Source organism: Sapajus apella, unplaced genomic scaffold (genome assembly GCF_009761245.1).
Source record: "Sapajus apella isolate SASKATOON/1434 unplaced genomic scaffold, GSC_monkey_1.0 scaffold124, whole genome shotgun sequence".
NCBI lineage: Eukaryota > Metazoa > Chordata > Mammalia > Primates > Cebidae > Sapajus > Sapajus apella.
In genome coordinates this window covers 102,040-130,019 of record NW_022437064.1, presented here as the reverse complement: position 1 = coordinate 130,019, position 27,980 = coordinate 102,040, and the positions used below count along the sequence as shown (strand labels likewise).

The window sequence follows — 27,980 nt, the reverse complement described above, 5'->3', positions numbered from 1 at the left end:
CAGAGTAGGGCTTAAAATTTTCTTTGACAATTAATTACCAAAATGACTAACAATGTTTCCCTGAATGAGACTACCTTATCTGAAAGCCTTAGGTGAGTCAAATACATGGGGCCAAGTTACCAAAGGAAAACAATCACTGTTTTGAGTGTAATCTCATTGACTCATGAAGCAAAACACTATATAATGAGATATGAATACATGGAAATTGCCCCTACATAAGAAGGGATCCATTACTTGCTTTCATCCTTTCTATTCTCTCTCCTCACCAAAGGGAAATGTATTTATTAAAAGTTTAAAATATTGTTTCTAGGCCCACTAAAATCAGAATCTACAAAGTCTGAATCTACCCCAAGTGGGACAGACATGAATTATTGACTGTCTAAATGACAAGTGTTCAGGTAGGCCAGTGGATCCCTTCCCCAGCCCTTGGGATAAATCAGGACTTGTCTAAATAAATCCCTGTAACACCATTCCTTATTGCCACTTATTGATTAAGGACTGAACATGATTCATTTCTTGCCATTGGAATTTGTAGGCAAGACTATTGGGGCACATTAGATAAGATTTTCCTTCTTAATAAAGACAGAAAGAGAAGAGGAAAATTCTCCCCTCTTTTTGTTTTTAAATGACCAGGTGAAGAGGCAAGGGAAGTTGGGGTTATAGATGGGTTTCTTGGGACAATTCCAGCAGCCAACATTTACGCATGAAGAAAAGGCAAGATTAGCCAAACACAGAAAGCAACCTAGAGCCCAGATATTATTGAGCTACTGAACAAACCCTTGACCCACCTACCTTCAAACATCTTCGTGTATGAGAAAAGTAAATTAGTATTTTTGAACGGATTTTTGGCTGAATATGCTGTTATTTGCAGCCAAAAGCATCCTAACCAATACAATAGGTGATCTTGCTGTAGAACCATCCCGGAGGAGCCCTGATGAAGAGGATTAATGAGGAACCTCCGGCTTATAAACTCTAGCTTCTACCTCTCTACCTTCTTGATATAGTACAAAATCATCACAGAGGATGAATGATCAGAGCACTGCCTTTGTGTTGAAATTTCTCAAAAATGTCCAGAAAGTAACATTTTAGAAAGTTAAAAATTAGTGCCAAGGTTTTCACTGTCATTCTTTTAGTGAACAGAAATTATTTGGATTGTAAGATTATATATTTCCCCTCCTCTACCCTGAAGTTAAATTGTAATATTTGAATACTGAATGAAGAAAAGTTGGACTTACAAACATTTCGTTGTTTTCCAAATTTCTACTCATGAAACAAAATAACAACAAAATATTACTACCACTGCTGCCTGGAGTTTCATTTCTTGCTTTTTCTACTCGAAGAAATTCAAAATCTAACTCAAATGTCACTTTCTCAGTATTTCTAACTCCAATATTGACAAACTCCCTCATTTTCCTCTCTGAGGATTCATTCATTCATTCAACAAACAAGAGCTATTATGCCCTTGTTATGTCCTAGTCCTTGAGCTGAGGATTCAGAAGTGAACAGTTTTACATAGTTCCTATATTTAGATCTCGCAATCTAGTCAGAGAATGATAAATGATTCCTAAGCAATCGTAATGAAATATGGTTAAGTTTCAACTTAAGACACATGCAATAACAACTCTATCCCTTAAGAAGTTTCATTTTCTTTTCTTTTTTGAGACGGAGTATCACTCTGTCACCCAGGCTGGAGTGCAGTGGAGTGATCTCGGTTCACTGCAACCTCTGCCTCCTGGGTTCAACTGTTTCTCCTGCCTCAGCCTCTAGAATAGCCGGGATTATGAGCGTGCGCCACCATGTCCAGCTAATGTTTACATTTTTAGTAGAGATGGGGTTTCACCATGTTGGCCAGGCTGGTCTCGAACTCCTGACCTCAGGTGATATGCCCACCTCGGCCTCCCAAAGCCTTAACAAGTTTCTGTGGTGCGTTAAGCACAAGAGTAACAAAGATGACTACGAGGCAGTCTGTCCTTTAAGGGGGGGTGATCAGAGACTGATATGTGTTTACCAAATTTGTTTCCTCTCCTGCCTGGGCCTACAGTACATTTCCAGTCTCCCTTGCAGGTCGGTGTGGCATGTGACTGAAGTTTGGCCAATGGGATGCGGGCATAAAGAGTATGTTATTTCCAGTCCTCGGCCATAAGAAACAATCTTCATGCAATCCTCTACATAGCTTCTCTTTTTCTGTCCGTTGCCTGGAAACTAAGCACTCCAAGGTCTTAGGGGATGGCAAAACCATAATATAAAAGGAGTTTCGGTTCCTGAATCATTGAGTAGAAGGCCACCAGCTGAACACGTGAATGGACTTAACATGAACGAAAAATAAGCCTGAACTACGTTGAGCTACTGAGATTTTTTACTTTATCTCTTAAAGCAGCTATTGTTGTCTTAAGGTTATCTTCTCCAGTCAATAGCATTTGATGATTCTTAGCACCTCAAGAATGCTAACCTAGTCCACAAAGGCAAGACCCTCTGGTTAATCTGAGAACTAAAATAAAAGCAAGCAAGAAAAACCCACGCCAACACCTGACAAGAGTAAACACACGCGCGCGTCACGTTGCCGAGTGAACAAACAGAAAAGGCTGGCCCTTGCTCTCGTCCCCAAACCAGCAGGCCTACAGGGTCTCCACCGCGGGCGCTGGGTTTATTTTTACCCTTAGTGTCTCGGGGCCTCCCACTTGGCAGTCTCCAGCGGAGTCGACCAGGCTCAGTCGGATTAGGAAACAGGCTGTCAGGAAGGCAGCGGAGCCTGGTCTTGCCACCCGAGCGCTGGGGTTCCCGGTTTGCGCATCGTTCCAAGCTGAGCCGTGAGGCAGCGAGGATTGCAGATAAACGGCTCCCGGGCGCGGCACCGCGTATAGGCGGGCGTGCCTTTCGCGCACACCCTCGGGGCGAGTCAGCGCAGGAAGGTCCGACCCGTCGGCGCCCGTACAGGATCTGGAGCAAGCCCGGGTTGGTCTGGGGCCCGCAGCGGTCGCCCCGTGTGCCCTCCACCGGGTTTCAGGTCGGGCAGCGGGCAGGTGGCGCCATGCCAACCACGGGCCCACATCCTAGGGCCTCGGAGCCGCACCGCGTGGCCTTTCATCTGCTTATCCTCACTGGGCGGGTCCGCGGGCTGCTGCTGCCGGGACCAGCGCGCTCCCGGGGAAGCTTCCGGGAAAGCTTACCCAGGGAGCGCGGACCCAGGCGCCGAATCTTCCCGGAGATGATCAGACCCGGCGCGAGGAGCGCAGCGCAGGCTCCCTGGGACTCCGCGGCGCAAGCGGGGCAGCCAATTGCTTATCGTTGCTGAAACCAACCTGTAAGTTGTATATCAGTACTCCACCTGTGAGCTGTGCTTTTTTTTGGAAGTGTCTTCTCAGTTGCGGTGGGAAGATAGGATTCCTTCTTAAGGTGACCAATTAAATGGCGAGATGAAAGACTTGTTCTGCGCCCCCCCCGCCCTTTATCGATTAACACCTCCAGTGTGATTCTATTTAACTGTTATTTCATATTTGTGTCTTCCTTTTCTCCGTATTTCCTCTTCTGTGTGTGTAGACGCGCGCACCCCTTACCTGTTTTTCACTCCTGTAAGCAAGTGCCAATTTTAATCACCGCTTTTCAGGCAAGGGAGACTATCCTCAAATTTCTCCACCAGACAGAAAGCATTCATTCTTGTCTCTCACGTCCTCTTTTGTGATGAACCTAGGTTCCATCCAATACCCTTCAGATCATCTGAAACGATTGTTTTCCTAAACTGAACTCTTCCTCTCCTAAAGCTTGCAAAAATTTCTAGTGGCATTCAGCTTCCTCTTACCACAGGAATGACATATATTTTTCCTTTTAGTCTTAAGTCCTTCATTAATATATCACCTGATTTGATTAACATGACTTCGGGGAACATTGAATTTTTTGGCTAGATTTTACTTCGTTTTTATTGCTGATAGTATTTATAAACATGTTTTACAGTTTATGGTCAGCTCCAAAAAAGACTAACTTAGAGCATTTGTTAATGTTGGAGCCCATTTTGTAGAATGCATTGTACATTTTTTAGAATTAATTTGTTCACAGCTATACATATATTATACATGTATACCTACTCACAGCATAAAGTATTTCATAGCATATCTGAAAGAGTCAGTGTCTAGAATTCAGTAGAGAAGTTACAGCATTTTGATTATGATACACAAAAAGACACCCAGGTGATTTAGCTTAACTCCTTAATTTCACAAACCAGAAAACTAAAATCCAAGATAAATTGGGTGACTTGGTCTAGGTCACAAACCACAGTTATCCATAATTCAGTATGTAATGCCTGGTCCAAAAGCACAGAGATATTCTTATAATCAATGGACTCTTTCGGAATGCTAGTTAAAATATCCTTTTGTGTGAATTTTAACCTACCTTTTATCAACGGCATGATATTCTTACTCATACATAAAGTGTTGTCTTTTCATTGTCCATTTCAAAATTTTCCTTGTTAATATTAAACTTTTAGGAAAAACAGCTAAGAGTAACTGCACATTTATTATCTCAGTGTTCATCATACCATTTGGTTCTTTGAGGCTGCAACAAGTAAAAAACAAACATAAAACCCTTAAATTAAAATGAAAAGACTTTGCCCTGACAATGTTATAGAATTATTATCCATAAACTTTTTCTTGAAAATTTATTTTCTTTAATTTCATGTTTCCTGTTACATGATTTATAAATTTACATTTGTTTATCCAGAGACTATGTCCAAATTTTATGACCTCTTGTCTGTTACTCTGGAGTTTGATGAAGAAATCTGTACTTAATCTAAAATAGAAATCCCTCAAACTGAAATATTGTCAGTTAGCTAACTATATATTTCTTAGGCCCATGTCATGTATCATTGGTTATTTTAATAAAGATTGTTTAGACTGAGAAAATAGTATTTAATAAGGGATGACATCCATTAAGTATAAACCCTGAATTATTTTTCATAATGTAACAGATTGACAATTTAGAACTCCTTTACTCCTTTTACTATAAGTTATTGAAGCCAAACTCCTTCCTACCTTTACTGTTCATTTATGATGGTGTAAAATTTTAACATTAGGATCTACATACAGAACAATGCAGAATTATATAAAAATATTTGAACAATGAAAAATAGAATAAAGTGGAATTATTATTTAGCTACAGGGTCTTGCTCTGTTACCCTGGAGTGCAGTGACATGATACTTCCTGCCTCAGCAATCCTCCCTATGTTAACCAGGCTGGTCTTGAACTCTTGGCAGCAAGTGATCCTCCTGCCTTGGTCTCCCAAAGTGCAGGAATTACAGGCATGAGCTCTCCTAGTTCTGAAATTACTATCTTCTTCCTTAAAAGAAGCAAAAAACAAAAAACCCTTTTTTCTTCATATTTACATTTTAATTCTATATGCTGCAATTGGCTGTTTGTATCATCCAAAGTCATGTGTTGAAATCCTAAACCCCAATATGATACATTAGGAAGCGGGCCTTTGGGAGGTAATCCGGTCATACGGGTAATGCCCTCATGAACACGATTAGTGTCCTTTTAAAAAGACACATAAGAGTTTGCCTTTCTTCTCTGCTCTTGCTATGTGAGGATGTAGCAAGAAGATCACCATCTGCAAACCAGGAAGTGGGCCCTAACCAGATACCATATCTGCTCACACATTATCTTGCACTTCCTAGTCTCCAGACTGAAAAAGAAATGTTTCTTGTCTATGACACTCAGTCTATGGTAATTTTTTGTAGCAGCCCAAAGTGACTATGACAGATTCTTACAAATTGAGGTTTATTTTAAAAACTATTCTCTCGCAATGAGTTCAACACTTTTATTTCATTTCCTTACAGTGACTTTAGAAGAGATTACAAAGGTATTAATACACTTAAAAAATCAGACTCTTGCAAACAGTGACATTATTAAAAAGGGCTTATTTTCATTAACATGTCATTAATAGGAAAGAGATGATTGGCGAGTTTTCTTCATAACCAGATTCACTGCAGACAGGAAGGGGCTGCCTTCCTTCCCACCACAGAAATCCTGAAATCACAAGCTCCAGCCTCCGTCAATGATGACAGGGTTACCAGTTACATAAGCAGACTGCAGTGATAAACACAAGGAGACAAAACAATTAACCAGGTTTGATACAGGCTGTATTTTCAAATTTTCCTATGACTAGGATAACTACACAATTTACTCTTGTCCTAACAGGACACCTCGCTTGAACACTTCATTCAGGGAAATCCAAATTAAAGTTTGGTTGATTCAGAACTGCTGAGTTCTGTGATCTGGAACTAAATGGCTTCTGGCTGGTGCCTAAGCGTATGTCACTGTGAGGTGTTCGGTCTCAGAATCCCAAAATTAAGGAATGGTGATATATAGCCATTTCCCAATTAGGATATAGGCTAAATGCACATTTTCATTTTAAAACTCAGAACTATTGAAAACTAGCTAAATTTTATGCCACTAATAAACTTTTGAACATGTGTATCAGTCATAAAATGGTCATATTAATGACCAGTTTTTTAAAAAAAGACAGCATATATTTAGTTAGTCAATATAAGTAGATAATTCCAAGAGCTGAAGCATACTAAATGTTTTAAAAATTTACATGAATAACTATAATCTATTAAGCGATACAAATATTCTATATTAGTTTCAGACATACAAATCTTTATAAAACTAAAGAATTTAAAAAATAATTACTGGTTTATTCCCATAAATTATTCATTTTCTAAAAGTTAAGGCTGAAGTGATCTTTTTGGTAGGAGCTTTAAAATCCTTTAACTTAAAATGGATAATAAAGACTCAATCAGTTCTAAACTCATCTAAAGCCCGAAACAATGGAAGAGGAAGTAAGGACAATCATAATAAATAGAGAAACTTTAAGAGTTCAATATATAAAAGTTGGTAATATTCAGTAGGTGAACTAGGGAGTTGTTAGGCACTTTACCAAATAAATGCCTCCAGCTCCCCCAATTTCTTTTAAAAGGCAAGCTCTGTTATACATATAAACTCCTCTGGACACCTCTAAAAAGCCAAAGTTACTTTTGTAGCACATTTTAAGCCAGAATTCTTCCAAATATTTTGTAACCTAAGCTCTGGCTAACTAAGCTTATCAGCAGTAATTTAGCTTATCAGCAGTACCCAAATCAAATGAGCTTTTCTGAAGATATGGATTTCGAGAAATCACAAAGGCTCATTTACTTCTCCATTAAACATTTGTCTATTAATTTCTCCAGCTATTAACAATTGTTGTTAATAGTTGGGAGAAGTTCTGAGAAGAAACTGTGCTGTCACGGAAACATTTCAACCCCTGTATCTGTCACATTCGTCAACAACCTGGTGTGCACCAAGTTACTGGGAAGAGGAGCTATCAGTTGTTCCCTCCTCACTCCCAACTAGTCCCCTTTCCTTCCCCCTTCTCACACATTATAGTTCCTTGTTTATATAGTATTCAAAGACGTAAAACAGAGGAGGATGTTCTTGTGCTCTATACCTTATAAACATCATTTTTGCTTTCATCTTAAGCCATTTAAAAGTATACAATAGCCATTAAGGAAAAAACTTAAACAGATGCAAAATGGAAGAGGTTAAATTAGAAATTTCCATACACGATGACGAACAAATAATAATTTAAAAAAATTTTGTTTTATTTATTTTGAGACAGAGTCTCGCTCTGTCACCCAGGCTGGAGTGCAATGGCAGGATCTCAGCTCACTGCAACCTCTGCCTCCCAGGGTCAAGCGATTCTCTTGCTTCAGCCTCAAGAGTAGCTGGGATTACAGGCGCCCGCCACCACACCTGGTTATTTTGTATTTTTAGTAGAGATAGAGTTTCGCCATGTTGGCCAGACTGGTCTCAAACTCCTGACCTCAGGTGATCTGCCTGCCTCGACTTCCCAAAGTGCTGGGATTCAAAGCATGAGCCACCGCGCCCAGCCACAGGTAAGAATTAATAGAGAAAAGAGAGCCAGTGGAATTCTCCCAAACAAGTCCCAAGTAAAACTAAAACACCACACACCAATTCTGTGTCCACTGAACACAAATCTGCTTAATCCTCTCCCCATTTCACTTAAAGCTCTTATAATCCTAGAGGTTCATTTGTTTGACTTACATTTAATCAGGGTTTCCCCAATTATAATTTTTGAAAGGAACTGTCTCTTAGAAAATTGAGCACTTTCATTTTTTTAGTCCTCCATTTTGTTTGCTTCAAGATGTTATGGTAAAGCTGAGTGAGAAGGAGTTAGTGGCTCAAATCAAAGTGGTCTTTCTTCGAGCAAATTAAATGAGAATTTATCCCTATCTTAAAAATGTAGCATCTTAGCATATATATGCCATAAACTCTCTAAAATGGTATTATTTTGATGAGCAAATTGTGGCCAAATGTGATTGAAGATAATGAACTCCTTGGAAAGAATAGTGCTTACTTCATCAGAAGCCAAATACACACAGAGCATGGCTATTTCTTCTGCCGTTGCAAATCTTCCTGTCTTCTGTCTCTTCAGGAAATCATTCCGTGCCTGTGACCAGAGACCATATCAGACATCAGTCACGTGAGCAGCTGCATGTGCTCACCTGCATCTTCTCCAAAGAGTCAAAGGCAAGAGAATCCACTGGTTTGCTGCCTTGATGAATAATCAACTAGGGTTATGGTGAGTCTTTTCCCAAAGTTACTCAAATTATTTGTGTTATACTAAAACCCACAGATACTGTGACAGATCAGAAAGCTAACATTAAAGATGAGGGCATTATTTTTTTCATGTTTGAAGGTTACGGTAAAGTATACATAACATAAAATTTACTATCTTAACCATTTTAAGTGTACAGTTCACTGTCATTAAGTACATTCACACTGTTGTGTCACGATCACCGTTGTCTGTCTCCAGAACTCTTATTTTATTTTTATTAATTTTTTTTTCTTAGAGAGTCTTGCTTTGTTACCCAGTCTGGAGTGCAGTGCTGTGATCATAGCTCGCTGTTGTACCTCAAACTCCTGGGCTCAAGCACCCCAGCCTCAGCTTCCCAAGCAGAGCTCTTTTCATCTTGAAAAACAGAACCTCTCTGCTCACTAAGCATTAACTACTCCTTTCCCTCCTTCCAAGCCCCTGGTGACTACCATTTCACTTTCTGTCTCTATGAATTTGTCTGCTATAGGTATGGAAGAGGGCATTTATTAACCAAAGGTTTAAACACATTTTAAATGCTAGATATACCTCTTCAGGATTTCCTCTGGCTTGTATTCTTTCTTGTAGAGATGGGGTATCAACCGTTCCTAAATCAAAGGGGGATATTCAGCTTGGTTACTCGCTTAAACTGAAAAAGAAATTGATAACTAAAAGCTTCCTTTCCATATGATAAAACAATCAGTGAGGTTCTTCTCCTTGACTTAAAATGGCAACTTCACATCTGACTGCCTGAGGCCTCTTATTTAATAGACTTATAACTTCTTCAATAACATTTCTTTGATTTTAAAAACAGACTATGATTCTTTGTAGGGACTCTGGTGAATCACCCAGCATTCTCAAGGACATATATTTCAGTTTCAGTCACATTGCATTTATATAATGTTTTATGGATTTTAAATATTTTCATATATATATTATCTCAGTAATTCTCACAGTAACCCTTAGATGTAGATAAAATCATACAAGCACTTTGCCAGCTTAAGGATCCAGTTTGACTCAATGATCTCAAAACCATTCTCTGCTGTCAAGTTCACTGTGGGATCTTTGGGGACAATCCCATGGCTGCCATAGTCCTTGGTAATTCACGTGGCACTAAATTTTTCTCATCACCTTGCCTATTTTCATTGTTTCAAATTCCTACTTTTAACCACTGTTTCAAGTTTTTAATCAAAACTATAATTGAATATATTCTAAATTTATTTTACTTTAAAAAAGAAAACACTAAAAATTTAAAATTCCACTTAGTTTTTGGTCTCCTAGAGCAAGTTCCCCAGACTTTTTTATTAACTCATATAAACGGTACATTCTCTTTAGAGGCCGTTTTTTCACACTAAACAGTACTCTGGCAAATGATGTGATCCTTCCGAGGTTGCAACAAATGGTTTTACAGTTATACTTCATCCTTAGATCACGTTCCTGAGAGTGCAATGGATTTGATCTTTGCTCATAAAACATTTCTTAATTTTAGCATCATTTGCTATTTTTTCTCGTGAAGCTCAAAATCAGAAAGCCTAGCTCCTTTTTGGAACCCCCTATTTACGTTATCTGTCTCTTGTCACCTTTTACTATAAGCAGGCAGCACTTTCAAGACTCTGGGTAGAAATCGCCTTAGCTACATCACCCAGTTCATCAGTAACATCTTCTACCTTCCTTCACACTACAGGCAACAGTGTTGATATATTTTCTGAAACTGTATGACAAAGATCCCCTTTTATCTAATTTTCAATAATATTTTCCTCACTTCCCTCAGTAGCTTCCTTAAAGTCCACAGTTTTATGACCAGTGTGCACCTCACGCTTTCCCTAACAATCTCCTCGAAATCCTTACAGCTTTAACAGCTTTCTCCCTCTGAGGTAAATGAACATCATGTCTTCATTTGACTGGTATTAATGGCTATTAAATAAAAACTGTAGAGCAAGCCCATGCCTTTAGAGGACTCCAGTGTCACTGGGTTCAGCTGTGTCCATGGCACAGACATACTATGCCAGGGTCTACACAAGTCTGGCTGGAGATTTCTGACTATACAACCATCAGCACCATCTGAGACATACTCAGTCCTCCTCAAGTTTTCTTCTGTGATTGGTTTGCTGAGTCACAGCTAGTTCCTTGTTCCAAAGAGTTTGATAACATATTTTCCAATCTTCTGATAAGTCCAGTCGCTGACACAACCACATTTTCCAAATCATTTTACCATTCTTTCCACTGGGTAAATGGCACCAAGAATAGCTAGACTCAAGCATCACCAGGGTGTACCTCAAAACCCATTGAAATGACCTCTCATGTATTATTCTTTTCCTTAGTGTGATCTGTGTTTACATTTCCGTACCAAGATTAAAATAAAACATCATCTCAATCACTGAAATTCTGTAGCTTGGGAGATGTTTGGTTTTCCCTCTTTGAGTCTGTGGGTTTCAAATGAAGATTCAATCAAAATCTCCTGTGAGACTTTCTAAACAACACAATTCTCTCTGTGAACTCCTTCCCTAAATTGTGGCATGCCCTTCAGGTATGAAAGGTTCCCAGGTTGTATTGAAATGTTTCCCTTTCACACTCCCTGTCTCATATCAAGTGTACACAACTGAGGGAAATCTTGATCCTGGATATGCAATAGTTAATTTCTTTTTAAAGAACATTAATATCCTTATTAGATACCCTATGTTCATTTTAGATTGGTAGAACCAGGTAAAAGTGGCTATCAATTTAATAAACACATCTACAGTTATTGAGAAAATGAGACATAGCCGCATTTATTAAGATAAGAAAGTTCTGCTTTTCTTCTTTCCCTTGTATGAGGGATCAGCACACCTTTCTTGTTAAAGAGGCAGTAGCAAATATTTATGGCTTTGAGAGTCATTTTCTTTGTTGCCACTATTATACTAAACTCTGCCATTATAGCATGAAAACAGCTATAGGCAATACATAGGCAAATTGGCTGTGGAAGTGTTTCAATAAAACTTTGCTTACAAAACAGGTGGTGACCCAGATGTGTCCCATAGGCTGTGGTTTGCTGACCCTCTTTCTATAGCATAAAGGAAGGTTAATGCCTCCTTTTTATTTATAGGCCACCCCAGTGGTTCAAGTGATTTTAGTGGATCCTTGTGTTTTGGGAGGCTCCCCTTACTTTTTCCTGCTGTCCTTTGAGCATGGTCTGTTTTCTTTTCTTTCTTTCTTTTTTTTTTTTTTTTTTTTTTGAGATGACATCTCACTCTGTTGCCAGGCTGGAGTGCAGTGGCACGATTTCGGCTCACTGCAACCTCCGACTCCCTGGTTCAAGCAGTTCTCCTGCTTCAGCCTCCCGAGTAGCTGGGACTACAGGCATGCGCCACCATGTCCAGCCAATTCCAGTATCTTTAGTAGAGACGGGGTTTCATGTTGGCCAGAATGGTCTCGATCTCTTGACCTAGTGATCCACCTGCCTCAGCCTCCCAAAGTGTTGGCACTGAAGGCGTGAGCCACTGTACCCGACCGAGCATGGTCTATTTTCATCTTTCCTTTGATATCTTTACCCTGCAAAGGTCAACTCTGGTCTGCTTCCCAACAGCAAGTCTGGCCAACTATGCCTCTTAGCTACTTGATTCTGAATTGTCCAACACATGAGTAGCATGTAAGCCTTTTGCAGCTGTGGCTTGTTCCCAATGACTTAGGATCTCCTTCTCAACTTACAACTCTACTGTTATCTTAATAAGCCCAGCCTCAACTCCCTTTTTTTTCCTCAGAGTACAATATAACATATAGTAAACAAACTTTTGTAGATATCTTTCATGGTGGCAAACAGTGTCAGAAACGCCAAGTTCCCAGCCCTGCAGTGCCTTACTCACCGGGGCACACACAGTTGCACCTGATGCCCTGCTGGATGAAGTCTGCAGCCACAGACTTTGTGAGGCCTATCACGGCTGCCTTGGTTGTGCTGTACACACATCTGTTCACAACTCCTGAGGGTGGAGGAAAGGTTCAACAATTGAAAAAATAAAAAATATATTTTCCTTTAGAGAGGTAACACAAATAAGTTTTCCCATTAGCCATTTTCATGCTTTCTCCCACATTCCTCCTTTTTAAAAAAATTGGTATCAGATTTTTTCCTTTAATAGAGTCAGTTTCTGGATCTAGGGAAATAATATCAGTATAGGGACAACTTAATTGAGACTTAATTCAAATGCTGCACTTATTTAACATTGGGACCAGTTTTAGTTTCTCACCATCAGTTGCTATAACTCTTAGGCAGATTCCAAAAGAAAATAAAGATTAAGAACAAAGCAAAATAATTAAACAGGAGGCCTAGGCACTTCTTTACACTCCTCTCTTGTGCATGCTTACTACGTGTATCCTTGCAAAGAAAAGAAATGTTATCTCAGCAGTAACTATTTCATTTTAAACTCACAGATCCAACTCTGCCAGATTATGACACAATCCACATTTTGCACTGCTGTCCTTGTCCTTCAACTTGACTTCTCGCTAATGGCTCAGATCAGCTGTCTATGTGAAGCATTCCACACACTCACAGCAGTTATTTCCCTGTATTGTGACAGTGTTTTGTTCAAACCTCTATCATATATCATCACACTGGGGAAGATGATGTTTGCTGCCTTGCTCCTGGTTTTGGACTGTGAATTCTTTTGGGGGCAGAGCACATACTGGTGCTCAGTATACCATTTTAAATGAATTAAATGTTAAATGGTTCCTTCTCGCAGTCTGATATTCATTTCCAAATCTATTAGAAAGAATAAAAGGAAAGGAAAAAAAAAAAAAAAAACCCAAAAAAACCCTACATTTTAATCTAATTTTACCACTGGCATAACATCTAGAATAACTAGATGTTATGCCAGTGGTAAATTAGATTAATGGTTATGGAACTTAATATCAATTTTGAAAAAAGCAGTTTTGAAATTATTTCAATAATTTGAAATTATGATCTCGGCTATGACCTGTTCCCAAACGCATCACTCTTAATGATGTGCATATATGAGCATCGGGGGCCTCGGAAGGAGACAGACTCACCTTTGATGCTGGAAGCCACAGAAGACATGTTGATGATATTGCCAGATTTCTGAGCAAGCATCTGCCAAAACAAAACAGACATTAAAAAAAAAAAAAAAATCCACTTTGTGGGCTAAAGTACTGCCTTTTAAAAAGATTGGCATTTTCTTAGAGTTTGCAGAACAAATTTAATTACTGTATTAGCTAGTCACATTAAGCACTATTAAGGAGTCTTAACAGTGAACTCAAAACACCTCATCAACTATTGCTGGGAAATGATGGCAATGTGACTGCACTCACTGGCATTTCCCAGGGGGATTACCACCTTCCCATGGTACAAGAATGTCAGCAAGACTACGAATGAATGCTGAGTTAAATGAAATGTGAATAAATGTTAATTGTTACTGTGTGTTACTGATGTTGGGAAACTTACTCCATTCAACACATATTTTTTTGAGCAACAACTGAGGCCAGGTATTTTGCTAGGTCCAGGAGATTCAATGATAAGCAACATAGTCACTGCCTACAGGAGGCAACCAGTCTGGTTAGAGTGGCTGACATAACCCACATCCAGCGACAGCAAAGACCTCCACAGAGATCTAACAGCAGGGTAAGGGCAGGAAGGGAGCAATTCAGGCTGGGCAACACTCAGAGGAGACCTCCTGAAGAGGAAGGATATGGGCTGATTTTGAACACTAGAGTATTAGTCAGAAAAAATAATAAATGGATGTTTTGAGGAGTGGGTACACAGGCATAAAGGTTCTGTCAGGAACTGGGAGGAGGGGCTGGGTCTGGCTGGAATGCAGGGCATGGAACTAATGAGGCTGCAGAGGTCAACAAGGGCTGAATTTAGAACCTGAGTTTTACCCTGAAGGCAATACAGTGACTTTGTGTCCTTTGTAGGGACATGGATGAACCTGGAAACCATCATTCTCAGCAAACTGACACAAGAACAGAAAATCAAACATTGCATGTTCTCACTCACTGGCAGGTGTTCAACAATGGGAACACATGGACACAGGGAGGGGAGCATCACACACTGGGGTCTGTTGGGGGGAAATAGGGGAGGGACAGTGGGGGGTGGGGAGTTGGGCAGAGATAGCATGGGGAGAAATGCCAGATATAGGTGATGGGGAGGAAGGCAGCAAATCACACTGCCATCTGTGTACCTATGCAACAATCTTGCATGTTCTTCACATGTACCCCAAAACCAAAAATGCAATAATTAAAAAAAAAAAAAACCGAGGAGGAGTGGCATGTTCAGACTTGGGATGACAAAGATTACTCTGGTGCCCAGAGATCACTGGAAGCTGATTCAGGGAAAAAGTGCTAGAAGTGGAGCTGCAGAAATGTCATGAGTAGCTGAGGAGGAGAGGGCAGAGGCAGGATGGGCAGGACCTGGTAGATGGTTGCTGCAGGGAGGGTGGGCCTCACCAATTTAGGGCAGTATTTCTTAAGAACACGTTCTTCAGAATTCCTCCACTAAAATGTGAATTTATTAAGATGAGGGTCTGTGGCTGTTTTGTCCTCCTGGACAGTGTACACAATAGGCAATCAATAAACGTTGATGAATCAGAATCTCCTGAAGTGCTAGTTTAAAACACAGATTGCTGGGTCCTGTCCCAGACCTAAATAAATAATAAAGAAAACTTACGAATTTAAAAATGTTTTCAAACTTTACTAATTATTACATGTATGTGGAAGTCTCAATGGCAGTGTAAAGGGTCTAGAGAAAAAAATGACTTCTGTTGGGATGAATTTCCTTAGTAGCTTTTAGAAAAAGAGGTGTAGGAAAGGGGAAAGTGAATGATTGAATGGATCTAGGACCAGTGTGGCCAACATGATCTGATTCCTTAGGATATTCTGATTTTGCTTTGAGATTTAGCTACTAATTGCCCCTAAAAGCAGAATCTAAAATAATCCCAAGGCACTTGCTGAATGGGCTAAGTGGATACAGGGAGAGGCTGACTGTACCCCAACCAAGTTAAGGAAGACAGCAGGTGAAAAAATAATGTTTAACTCAATTGTGTGTTTTACATAATAAAGAGGACCATAATGAAATGGGGTTCTCATAAAAAGGATCAGGAATGTTGGTCAAGTGTAATGGTGTTGAAAAGTAAGCCTTAAAATTGTTCTTTCTTATCCAATTTAGCAAATAGTATACCCCATGTAAAATACATACAGAATACATATACCCCAATTTAATACATAAAGATGGGTTATTAAGTAGGTTCAATCCCTAGTCTTCTAGAGAAATGCCATATTATCTCAGGCAAAACCTTAGAATAAAGCCATCTAAGAGATATTAGTGCTGCCCCTAACACTTGCCCTATCCATTCAGCCAAGCTCAGCCAAGGCCCTCTGCTTCTTCTAGAGCCCATAGTCTGTGCCTGTTCCCATGCTGCCTTCCCAGTCCAGGTCAGAAGCTGTCCTCATGGTGTCAGGCTCTCCCCGGCTCCTCAGGCAATCGCCCTCTCTGGCAGGCATGACTATAAAGTGAAGTGCCTGGTACATAGTACTGCTCTCTAGGATTGATCTCCCAGAAGCTTAAAATACCACTCAAGAGTTCCTCGAGCTGTATCTAGTTAGTCCTACTCTGACCCAGCCCTTCTGTCTCCATTCACCAGGGCTTAGCCCCTAAGGTGGAACTGACTACTTAGGTCTCCAGTGGTCCAGCTTGACTAACAACCTTGATTCATTTATTCATTTGACAAATGTTTGCTGAGCACCTCTATATGCTACAGACTCTTCTAAGATACAGCAAGGGGCGGGGGGAAAGCAAGCAAACAAACCAACCCAAATAACAAAGATATCCCCAAATCTTTACCCTAATGGACCTTCTCTTCTGGTGGAGCCTGGATTCTGCATTTACCTCGTCTTAAAGTATTTTCAACTTGTCCTCTGCCTTTTGATTGATCTTCCAGTCTTGGAATGCTTTCCTGTGTATCTACCCATGAACAAAAATTTCCTATGAGTGTTCCTATGTTCTGACCAGCTGACCTTCCAGATCTGCCTAGACTCCAAATCCTGGCTTCCCCTGGAAAGTTCTAACCTGGGATATGTGCATCATAGTTAGTGTTACAGAGGCTCCTAGATAATATGGCTGGAAGTGATTGTATAATCTATTATCCTCATTTTTTAGCTAAAAGAAATATGTACTGGGAGGGTGCAAGTGCCATCTCTATGACACATGACTAATTAGGGGCAGGGCTCAGACTGTACCTAAGGACTTTTGATGATGGAGTCCCAGACCAGGATTCAGTTTTGTCAGGGTCACTTTAAACAAATGGCACTGGAACCTTCTAATACCATATCCCTGCCATCAACAATTCTTGAGATTTTTTTTTTAAACAAATCTGTGATTTTGCCTCATATGGATCATTGTTAAGACGTAAATCACAAGCAAACTCACTAGTTTGCAAGTTAATGTTTGTGTATTTTAAAAATTAACAAAATTTTGCATTTCAGAACCACTGTACCCCATACCTACTTCCTTTACTAAAATTTAGAGCCTGGTTTTACAAATGAGTCTCATGCATGTGCAACAGTCTTACCCACTATGACCTAAGCTTTCCTCCTATACCGTAGTCTCTGCTCTACCCCTATAACCTATGCAAAGGATCCGTCTTCAAAAATACATTCGTGTTCCAAATAATATAGATTCTCATAAACTCCAAAGATGCTAAAAAAGCAACTTACATTAAAAAAAAAAAACAATTTGTTTAAAAATTTGCTAGTTCAACATTCTGTGGACCCACCCAAAGATCCCTTCTAGGCATTAAACAGGTAGATTTTTTAAAAGTTCCTTCATTACTAAGTTTACTAATTTCTCTAATTTTCCTGTTAATATTCATCTGGACCCTTCTTGACATTAGGTTGAATATTCAGAGCAGAGTATCAGCCCTGCTGTGTCATTAACAAAGCTCTTCTCCTGCCCTGATGTGGACAGGACATTGAATCCAGTTGGGATGGAAGGGAAAAGTGGTTCTTCTGCATTTCACTAAGTTCAATTTACAACCTTCATTTGAGCTGGCTCTGTACTCGGTCAACCCCTTTCATTGTCTCTGCCTGTGCTGTCTGCTACTATTGGTTTATAATCTCAATTGAAGTCAGGGATGTATGTTACTCATATTTATATTCCCCTAGCACACCTTATATAGTGATTTATACCAAGAGGTACTTAATGCTTGTTTACGAAATAAAATTTAAAACACTGATGCATTGTGTGAAGGCTTGAGAATTCAAGGGAAGCAGGCCCAGGAGGAATGCTCTCTTGAGCACACACTGTCCCTCACCTGCCCATTACCACTGTGGCTCAGATCAAAACAAGAGCGAAGGAAGAAGCTTCAGGGTAGAGAAAAGCAATGGGGTACATCCATCTCGACAGTGTGAGCCTAGACGGAAATTCATGAAGAGGCTCAACTTCTAGGCTTCAAATCTTGGTTCTAACCACATGCTAGTTGTGTAACCTTGAGCAAGCTGCCTAAACTCAGTTTCATCTTCTGAACAATGGATGAGATAACAGTACCTACCTCTTAGGATCATTCTAGTCCTGTGTGCCTCCCTGCTGGTACCTCTGCCTGGAATCCTCTCCCATGACACCTGAATGATCAGCTCTCTCACTTCTTTTGGACTGCTATGACAGTTTCATCTTTGCAGTAGAGTCCAGAGGGGCCTCATTGATATCCTACCTCCTTTCTCTTCATTATACTTAACAACCATGCTACATATTCTGTGTCTGTTTGATTACTAATTGTCCCATCACACCCCCAATAATGGCACCTGCCTTATAGAAGGCACTTTAGTTCACTCATGTGTCTTCTGTGCCTAGAATGGAGCCTGGCATGTGGAAAGTGCTTGATAAATATTCCTTGAGTAGATGAACTGGAAGGTTAAATAGATTAATTTATGTGAAATGCCTTGATATAAATGTTCCATGCATGTTAATCATTATGTTAGTTATTATCATTCTTCAGCACATGTGAGGATCCTTTCTGTGTGCCCAGTATGGAGACCTAATGTGGTGCTTAGCCTGGTGGTGGTGGTGGTGGTCTTACTTTAGGAAGGAATGCCTTGATCATCAGGTACATGCTGCGCACATTGAGATTCATCGAGAAGTCCCAGTCTTTCTCCTCACAATCCAGGACAGTTCCATGATGGACAAAACTAGACGCGTGATTAAACAATGGGGGAATCATTGCCATTAAAATTTTTCTGTTCCATTTGCTGATTATTTCTGTTATCACTTCATGACTTAGACCACTGCCTCTTTCCTTATCAAGATTTTAAACAATTCAAACATTATTGCTTAGTATGTCATATTGGTAAGAATCCCAACAACTTAAGCTAGAAATGTCATCTGAAAACAAGATCCTTCTTGTTTTCCAAACAAGAATACGGTCACCGATCATAAGAAACTTTATACTAATTGTGTTGAAAACATCAATGCCATTAAAAACAAACAACAAATAAAGGAGAACAGGGCTGGGCATGGTAGCACACACCTGCAATCTCAGTTACCTTGAAGACTGAGGCAGGAAGATTACTTGAGCCCAGGAGTTTCAGGGTGCAGTGAGCCATGATCATTCCACTGCACTCCAGCCTGGGGGACAGAGGCAAATCCTGTCTCAAAAAAAAAAAAAAAAAAAAAAAAAAGAGAGGAAACATCTGCGCTATTTGTCTATTTGATTCCTATGATTCCTATTTCAAGAGCAACAGTGCCCTCAGGTGGCACAGATTTAGAACTGTCAAGGGAAATCAAAATCTCAAGGAAAACAAGTGTCTCAACATCTCAGCAGCAAAGTGATATTGCTAGTGTCATAACGTTAACATACTGAGAGATGTTTGCTTGTTGTATGAGCGACATTAAGGCAAAACAAAACAAACCCTTAAAGTAGCCTTCATTATTTTTCAAGTTATACTTTCTGAGGGAAGCTTCCTAAACACTGAGACCTTTATTGATTTGGTCCTCTGGACCCAAATTATGTAATTAATTATAAAATATTATTGGCTGTGACTTCCATGTACCACAGTTCTGCCAGTTCAATCAGAATGTCAGTTTCATGACAGCAGGAACCACATAGTATATTTCTACATCCCCTACATGGCTGAAAATTTAATAGATGCTCAAAAACTAACTTTGCTAACTATTGGTTTCATGTTTCTGAGTATATTCTTATATGAGGATGGACTATTTATAAAATAGATCATCAGAAATTATTGCTTTAATTTAACTTCCATACATTATAACACAAAATACAGCTTTGTATCAGTACCAGCTGTTTTGAGTAGACTTCATTTGCCCCAAATCATGTCAAACTCTAAGGCTGTCTTACCTGCTGAATCTTATGTATCATGAAAATGCTGTGTAAAATCTACCCATATGTCCCAAGAAATATGTCATGGTTCACAACAAATGATTTTGCCATATTTTCAAAATTATTTGGATGAAAGTCATAGAAAAGTTTCTGTAAGAAAAGTGAAATTAAAAAGTTACGAATTACCCAGCAACATTAAAGAGAACATCAAGTCTCTCAATTTCATTGGCAAACTGATCAATTTGTTTCTTCTTTGTGACATCGAGGACACGAGTTTGAATACCTGAAAAATAAAACAAAAGGCACTATTCCTAAAACTGTTTAGCCTTGAAGGTTTATCTCTTTTGAAGTATGAAGTGTGAAGACTACAATATCTATCCAGTTAGGCTTCATAGATTGCTGACCTTCTTACTGGGGTCTTAAGAATCTTCAGAATCTCATTAGTAAACATAAAGCCCCATCTTGACTCCTCCAGTAACTCAGCCATCCCTCTTCCTTCCTCTCTGTACATTTTCCATATTGAATAATAAGGGTCCTTTCTGAGTAATGGCTTTATAGTGAAGTATGACTGATGAACATTAGATGTTTCTCAGTAAGCCAGCAGTAATTACTAAAAGTGGGTTCATCTGAGCCCATCCTTCCCCTGCCAGAGACTGGGTTGATGGTTCCTATACAGTAATGCTGAATTTTGTCTGAGTGAGGGGTGGGGAAGAGCAGGGATTGTGGAATAAAAGATTGTTTCTATTTGTGAGCTTCCCCTTTATGTCATTTTCATTATTTATTTTCTGTTAGTCAAAGGTATCCAGTCAAATACATGTATTTCTGGAGTAAAATGCAAGGAGAAGCAAAGAGGGGATCAGAAGAATGAATGACACACTTGAAGGCTAGACATGAGAGATTTAGCATGGCAGGAACCTGAGAGATATACACCATACTAGTTACTGAGAAACTCTGAACAGTGTCTAACAAAAGCAGCAGTCATCATTATAAATATATACACATTATTTATAATGTGCATAATATATAATTTATAACATAATGTATTAATATGCACATGTATATTATATATGTATAATATGTATATGCATAATATATCATTATAATGTATAATATATAGTTTACATACTATAATATATATTTGCATATAATAAACATATATTATCTATTTATAATTTATAATACATATCACATACATTAGAAATATATGCATCATTATTAACACATAAACAATTATGTATTATATATAATACACATAATATACTATGATTTATAATTTATACTATAAATAATATATATATGGTTAATTTTATTTTGGGGGAATATAGAAAGAAAAGATGAATAAAGAAAGGGAAGACTGAAAGCCAGGTGCAGTGGCTCATCCCTATAATCCCAGCACTTTGGGAGGCTGAGGTGGGCAGATCAACTAAGATTGGGAGTTTGAGACCAGCCTGACCAACATGGAGAAACCCCATCTCTACTAAAAATACCAAAATTAGTTGGGTGTGGTGGTGCATGCCTGTAATCCCAACAACTCGGGAGGCTGAGGCAGAAGAATTGCTTGAACCCAGGAGGCAGAGGCTTCGATGAGCGGAGATTGCACCACTGGACTCCAGCCTGGGCAACAAGAGCGAACCTCCGTCTCAAAAAAAAAAAAAAACGAAAGGGAAGACTGAAATTTTATTTCAAAAATACTTCCTCATCTTTGTGCTTTCCCAGTGTAGTCTCTTTACTTTGACTTGTTGGAATTATAATTCAACATATTTCAATTCAATTAACTAATTCAAGGAACTAATTTCTGTTTAATTATGTAACCTGTTCTATTTTGCTGGAGGGGTTAACTTTCAAATAAGTTCTCTGTTCTGATTTCTTTGGGCAAACTATAATTAAAATCATTTGATGTTGGAGTTTGGTTCAGTGGGGTGAGGAAGTGGTGGTGCACACCTAATAATCGAGGTATCTCTTAGGTTTTCTCATGATGATGTGTGATTTTAGGGCTGAGCTGTGTCCAGTATGGTAGCTACCAGCCACATGTGGCTATCGAGCTCTTGAAAAATAGCTAGTCTGAAATGCAATGTGCTGCAAGTGTAAAATACACATGGATTTTAAGGATTTAGTATGAAAATATTGAGATGTTGCTCAAAGGGTACACTCTTGCAGTTATAAGACTTAATGTACAGCACAGTGACTATAGTTAATAATAATGCATACTTGAAATTTGCTAAGAGAATAGATCCTAGGTAGTCTTAGCACACACACACAGAGGTAACTAAATGAGGTATTGGATATGTTAATTAGCTTGACTGTGATAATCATTTCACAGGGTATTTCACAACATATATGAAAACATCATGTTGAATATATGCAATTTTTATTTCTCAATTATACCTCAAAGAAGAGAAAATTAAGAGAAAAGCTGCAAAGAAGAGAAAATTAGTGATTGAAGTTTGTAAGAAACTTCTAATTGTTTAAATAAAATATTTAGTAAGAAAAATAAAATATTCCATTAATTTTTTTATCTTGAGTACATGTTGAGATAATATTTTAGATATACTGGATTAAATAAAATATATTATTAATTTTCACTTGTTTCTTTTTAATGTGGATACTATAAACTTTAAAATTATACATGCGGCTCACATTGTGTTACTATTGGACAGGGCTATCCTGGAGGAGAAGGGCACAGAAGTGAAAAGTTATCAAAACTAATAACTAGTATATTTTGACATGTAAGTTTGTAATTAGGAATGGAATCCCTCAATGTGTTGGATAAATAAAGAATTTTAAGTATTTGTCTTCAAATTTTTTTATGCATGTAAGTACACAGATTTTTGTCTACAGGTTCACAGAATATAGATTTCATCTCAGAGTGTGAGAATCTAAGAAGCAGGACAGTGGAGGTGAATAGCTAAGGAATTTTCTTTGAACATGGGAGTGCCATTGCTTTATAATACCTTGCAGACACTGAATCCCAAGTCCAAGCTGCTGAGTTGCTTACCCGGGTACTTTTCCAGTTCCTGAAGTTTGGACTCATTAATGTCTGTGGCTATGACTTTGGCACCTTCTCTTGCAAAAGCCTAGTAGACACAAAGTACAAATAAATCCTTTGTTTACTTGAATAAACTGTGCTGATGAATGGAACATCATGTGGTCTTTTTCTCCTTTATCTTATTTTCATTGTTGTTTTCCCTATAAGATAGCTAGAATTTCAAACTGTCTAGTCTTACCCCCTCTCCAGTGTTATTACTTTCATCATTAATTAGAACAATGTGACATACATTGTGTTTGTCATCTCAGTCCCTTTAAGTAATGTCAAACAAAATAACATTTTAAAAAATGACAGCTGTTTTAGTACTCTCAAAATACTGCTCTTCTGTAATGAGACTGTATACCATTTCTGAGTTTGAGTTTCTAAACTCCAAATAATAAGAGAAAAATGGAATATTTCAACATTTTTCCTATTAAGAGTATGCTAGTGCTTTCATAGATGTCAAATCATATCCTACCATTATACTTAAGGTGCACTGTTAACTCAAGTGGTGTATACAGTGTAACAGAAATTGATATAAATCAAAAGACAAAGGAAACCTGTCTTATAATTCTATAGTCATATATCTAAATTGACATAATTTCAGAAAGCTATGTAACCCTGTTGGCCCTCTGTAGCAAATTTATTATGAAGCAGAGAAAGTGAAGTAGAGAAATTTCTCAGAGTCAAAATTTGTAAGTAATGTCATGTAATAAACATGAAGAATTCATTCCTTCATCTGCCTGGGGTTAGGAATAGTGACCTATTTCTTTATTTTTATAACTTAAGACAACAGAAGCACAAAAGTAAAAAACAAAAAATGCAGAGCAGAAGTAAACAGCTATGGCAACAGTCCACATAATTAAATACGTCAAGAATTAGTAAGCAGACAACAAAGAGAGCAACTTACTATGGCAGCTGCTTGGCCAATCCCCTGAGCAGCGGCCGTCAGGATGATGACTTTCCCATCAAGTCGACCCATAACGGAACCTGTGTTTTAATCTAAAGATATGTGTGTTTAATGGGTTATACTGTAGAACATGGTCTTGTGCAGGCAGTAACATCTAGAATGAATAGTTCATTATGCTCCTTTAAGAATAATTTAGTGAGCTCCTTCAGGAACTTAAAGACAGTGCCTCTGTGCAAGTAGTTGCATCATCTGAATTCTCCCAGAATGCTTATTTTAATACCTAGCATTGTATATCAGACACATTTAGCACAACCCACTGAAGTGGTGACTGATGAGAGACAGTGGACTTTTTTGTTTTGTTTTGAGACGGAGTTTTGCTCTTTGCACCCAGGCCCCAGGCTGGAGTATAACAGTGCCATCTCGGCTCACTGCAACCTCTGCCTCCCAGGTTCAAGCAAGTCTCCTGCCTCGGCCTCCTGAGTAGCTGGGATTACAGGTGCCAGCCACCACGCCCAGCCAATTTCTGTATTTTTAGTAGAGATGGGGTTTCACCATGTTGACCAGACTCGAACTCCTGACCTCAGGCAATCCACCCACCTGGGCCTTCCAAAGTGCTGGGATTATAGGCATGAGCCACTGCACCCAGCCCAGACACTGGAATTTAGCCTACCTCACCCTTCCTTCAGTACCTGGAGAGGACAGCCTCTGGTGTTGAGAGTACTCACTACCACCATCATTCTCCCCGCCACCCCTGCACACAGTGCTATGGAATTGTTTGTGTCCTTACTACTCAGGGCTGCTTCTTGATTTCTCTTCCGTAAACTTTTGTTGAGGTTTGCACTATCAATTGCTTATGGTCTTTCCTTTTCTCTTGAAAAAATTTCATAGTTGGCCTCAGATATTCATTGAACAAAAAGGATGGAAAGATCAAATCACATCTAATACTCCCATTTTGCAGATGAGGAAGCTGCTGAAACATGCCCAATGTCAGAGCCAGTCAATGGGAAAGCCAGAATTAAACTTAGACTTCCTGACTCTTTTGCTACGGGAACAGTCCAGCCCACAATGCTGCTGATTCTTTTTTAAAGTTTAAGCATACAGTATTAATGCATTAATAGGCATAATCAGCAATTTCTAAAAGATTGAGAAAAACTGACACAGGGGCAATGTGATGTGCCTGAGATATTTCACCAGTGCTTGGATTGTAGATCACAAGGTGAGAGGAATGGTTAGTGGTGAGGCTGGAGGTGAAGAGTCAAATGACCATCAAACCAGCCTGTCTTCAGGGACACAGGCTCCCTCTCTTGCTGGGCTCTGTCATTAGTGTGTGCCTCTGACCTCATACAAACTCACGAAGTGGCTGCTTTGTCCAAGGCATCATAGCCACATTTCAGACAAAAAGAAAGGGAGTAGCAAAAGCCAAAAGGCTTTCAGAGAGGCCTCACCTTTCTACCTATGAAGGAAACCTTCTCAGAAATTCCGACCTGCAGTTCATTGGCCAGATCTATGCTACTTGGCCACTCTTAGCTGCAGTGAGGTTGGGAAGCTGAGTATGCTTGGTGGCTCAAGCCTGTAATCCCAGCACTTTGGGAGGCCGAGGTGGGTGGATCACGAGGTCAAGAGATCGAGACCATCCTGGTCAACATGGTGAAACCCCGTCTCTACTAAAAATACAAAAAATCAGCTGGGCATGGTGGTGCGTGCCTGTAATCCCAGCTACTCAGGAGGCTGAGGCAGGAGAATTGCCTGAACCTGGGAGGCGGAGGTTGCGGTGAGCCGAGATCGCGCCATTGCACACCAGCCTGGGTAACAAAAGCGAAATTCTTTCCCCAAAAAAAAAAAAAAAAAAAAAGAATAATTTAGTGAGCTCCTTCAGGAACTTTGAAGAGACTTTTGTTTCCAGCTTTGATAAAGTGGAAAACAGGGAAAAGTGAGTTGGATGGTGTTGATGAACCAACTTACAGTACATGCACAAGTAGCCTACACAATCACTCTGCTCCATTACCTGCCTGAATTTTTACAGGTTGCTAGCCCAGCCTAGAGGGCTTACATTATCTAGTCCTTTCTCTTTGAACCTGTCTCAGCCTTTTCTTTAGCCACCTTTTTTTTTTAATACCCAATATGCTCTTCCATTTCAAACCTCCACACTTGGTCCAAGTTCCACATGGTGAAGGGCAAGTTACCCCTATAGGCAACAGCCACTGAAGGATTTATGGAAAGGGCGTAACATAATCAGATTCATATTTTGGAAGGGTCACTGTGGAGAATATACCTGGGCAGGAGCAGGGGGTGCATTAGGAGGGTGCTAGGATTATCTAGATGGGTGAAATTGCAGGGCTGGAGAAAATAGCAGGGCTGGAGAGATTGGTGGATTGGAGAAGTGTTTCAGAGATGAGAGGTAGGGCCTAATCGCCAGTGGGGCTAACTGCAAAGAAATGTGGTTTGCCCAGTGTTTCACAGCTATGAATTCAAACCTAGGCCTTCTTGTTGCAGGTCTAAGGGAAGATCTCATGGCATTGTCTCATGGTACTCACAGCTCTGCAGGCCCCTCTAAATCCCCACTGTGGCACCAGGAGCCTGTGCCTCACATACTGAGGCACTCACCCCAGGAAGTAATGGACAATGAGGCACAGCTGCTGCTGCATCTCTGAGCTTGTTCTGGGGCCTCCTTCTTGGGGCTGTAACAAGCCAATGCCTGAGCATGCATGGTTACTAAGGCAGCCCCATTTCTGGGAGACACAAAGCTCCTCCCCAACGGATGACTGGCTGGAGAAGCTCCTTAGTACCCAGCTGAAGCTCTCTTGACTGCACAGCTGTCTGGGATGCTTCCACTCAACCCGTCTTCCTCCTTTTCCTACCTCACAGGTGGACTTGCATCGAGGCCTGATGGCTCTCACAGCCTCACCTAGTTCTCTCCTCATTCTCTCTCACACCAGCATCTCCCCTAATAAAATCCACACACATTTAATTCTGCCTTGGAGTTGGCTTCTTGGAGGGGCAGACTAACACAATCTTGTAAGAACTGGCTCCAGAGATCACCTTACAACCCACTGACTTCCTCTGAGTTTGTCCACATTCTTTAGGCGATGGGAAACCTGGGCATTAACAGTGCCTGACCTATTTTGATACACTGAATTTTTGCTTTATCTTTTTTCTTACACAAAAGATAAACTTTCGCTTTCAACATGGAATAATATACTTTAGAAAGATATGCTTTGTCTTTACCCTCCTTAGATCCTAAGCATGGTGTACAAAAAGCTATTTTACAACACTGTCATTAGTGATATTTGGTGTATGGCCCTGTAAACCTTCCAGTCAAAGGTTTTGCTAGAAATCTTTGACACCCAAAGAAGCACTTCCAGAACAATTGTTGAAGCACAGAGCAGCTTTTCTACGCACTTTGAAAAACCTCCTCTTAGCTGGCCTTCCTGTCTTTCTGGGACCAGATTTTAGGGGCCAAGCCTTAACATTTGATAAACCATAATCTCAAACTGAAACAGATTTCTTTGAGAAAATGAGTGCAAACATGGCCTGAATTGGTAAAACAAGGCAACTCTCAGCATATCCAATGTGAAAACCATACACGTTGGCTTTCTTAGTCCAAAAGTTGGAATCAAAATGTTGATTTTTGATTAGTGGAGACACAAACAGAGCATATTCAGGAACTCATTGTTTTCATGAGCCAGGAAGAAAAATGTTCACTTAGGATACCGTAAGAATCCTCTTTTCTTTGGCTACTTTATTAGACATACATACGACAGTTTCAAGCTCATTAAAAACCCATCTTTACACTGATCTAACTGCTCAGGTTAATTTTGAAACAGGCAACGTACAGAACAGAACATCTAACAAACCTCTCCTCTTTCTAAAGTTTCATTTCGAAAGCATTAGGAAATCTTACTTTAAGCAGCGAGCTGACGGCGTTCTCCGGAACCCGGTGAGAGCAACAAACTTGAGACCTTTGTATGGAAGCAAGTCAAGTGCTTAGTAATGCATGCTGGGATTTGTAGTCACCCTTTCAGAGATTAGTGGCTCCATCGGAGCACTTTATGAATGTTCGTGCTGCCATCTAGTGGAATTCAGGTAGAACTA

General features: G+C 39.6%; 3 protein-coding genes across 9 annotated transcripts in view; 1 reads left to right on the top strand and 2 right to left on the bottom strand.

The window, feature by feature from the left end:
* The window catches only part of SLC9B2 (solute carrier family 9 member B2), a 53,796-nt gene extending 48,436 nt beyond the window's left edge, over positions 1-5,360 (bottom strand). For 2 of the 6 annotated variants that reach the window (XM_032261586.1, XM_032261592.1), the window contains exon 1: positions 2,562-2,646. The gene's annotated coding sequence lies outside the window, so the exon portion shown is untranslated. The other 4 variants (XM_032261589.1, XM_032261588.1, XM_032261590.1 and 1 more) reach the window with 4 other exon arrangements.
* LOC116538973 lies at positions 43-23,716 on the top strand. Its single transcript, XM_032261575.1, has 4 exons — positions 43-92; positions 2,566-3,301; positions 8,483-8,629; positions 22,792-23,716. The coding sequence occupies exons 1-2, from the start codon at positions 43-45 to the stop codon at positions 3,290-3,292; spliced, it is 777 nt and encodes a 258-aa protein (XP_032117466.1). The 3' UTR covers positions 3,293-3,301; positions 8,483-8,629; positions 22,792-23,716.
* On the bottom strand, positions 5,787-27,900 carry BDH2 (3-hydroxybutyrate dehydrogenase 2). Of its 2 annotated transcripts, none has more exons than XM_032261594.1 (10): positions 27,790-27,900; positions 23,889-23,980; positions 22,949-23,027; positions 20,140-20,236; positions 18,694-18,802; positions 13,658-13,718; positions 12,481-12,594; positions 9,191-9,249; positions 8,405-8,497; positions 5,787-6,075 (listed from the first exon to the last, which is right to left on the bottom strand). In XM_032261594.1, exons 2-10 carry the CDS (start codon positions 23,958-23,960, stop codon positions 6,022-6,024), a joined length of 738 nt encoding a protein of 245 aa, XP_032117485.1. In that variant the 5' UTR covers positions 23,961-23,980; positions 27,790-27,900; the 3' UTR covers positions 5,787-6,021. The 2 variants fall into 2 exon arrangements, with proteins under 2 accessions (XP_032117485.1, XP_032117486.1); XM_032261595.1 differs by having other exon boundaries at positions 5,792-6,075; positions 23,889-23,992; positions 27,790-27,891.
* Between the last annotated feature and the right edge of the window lie 80 nt (positions 27,901-27,980).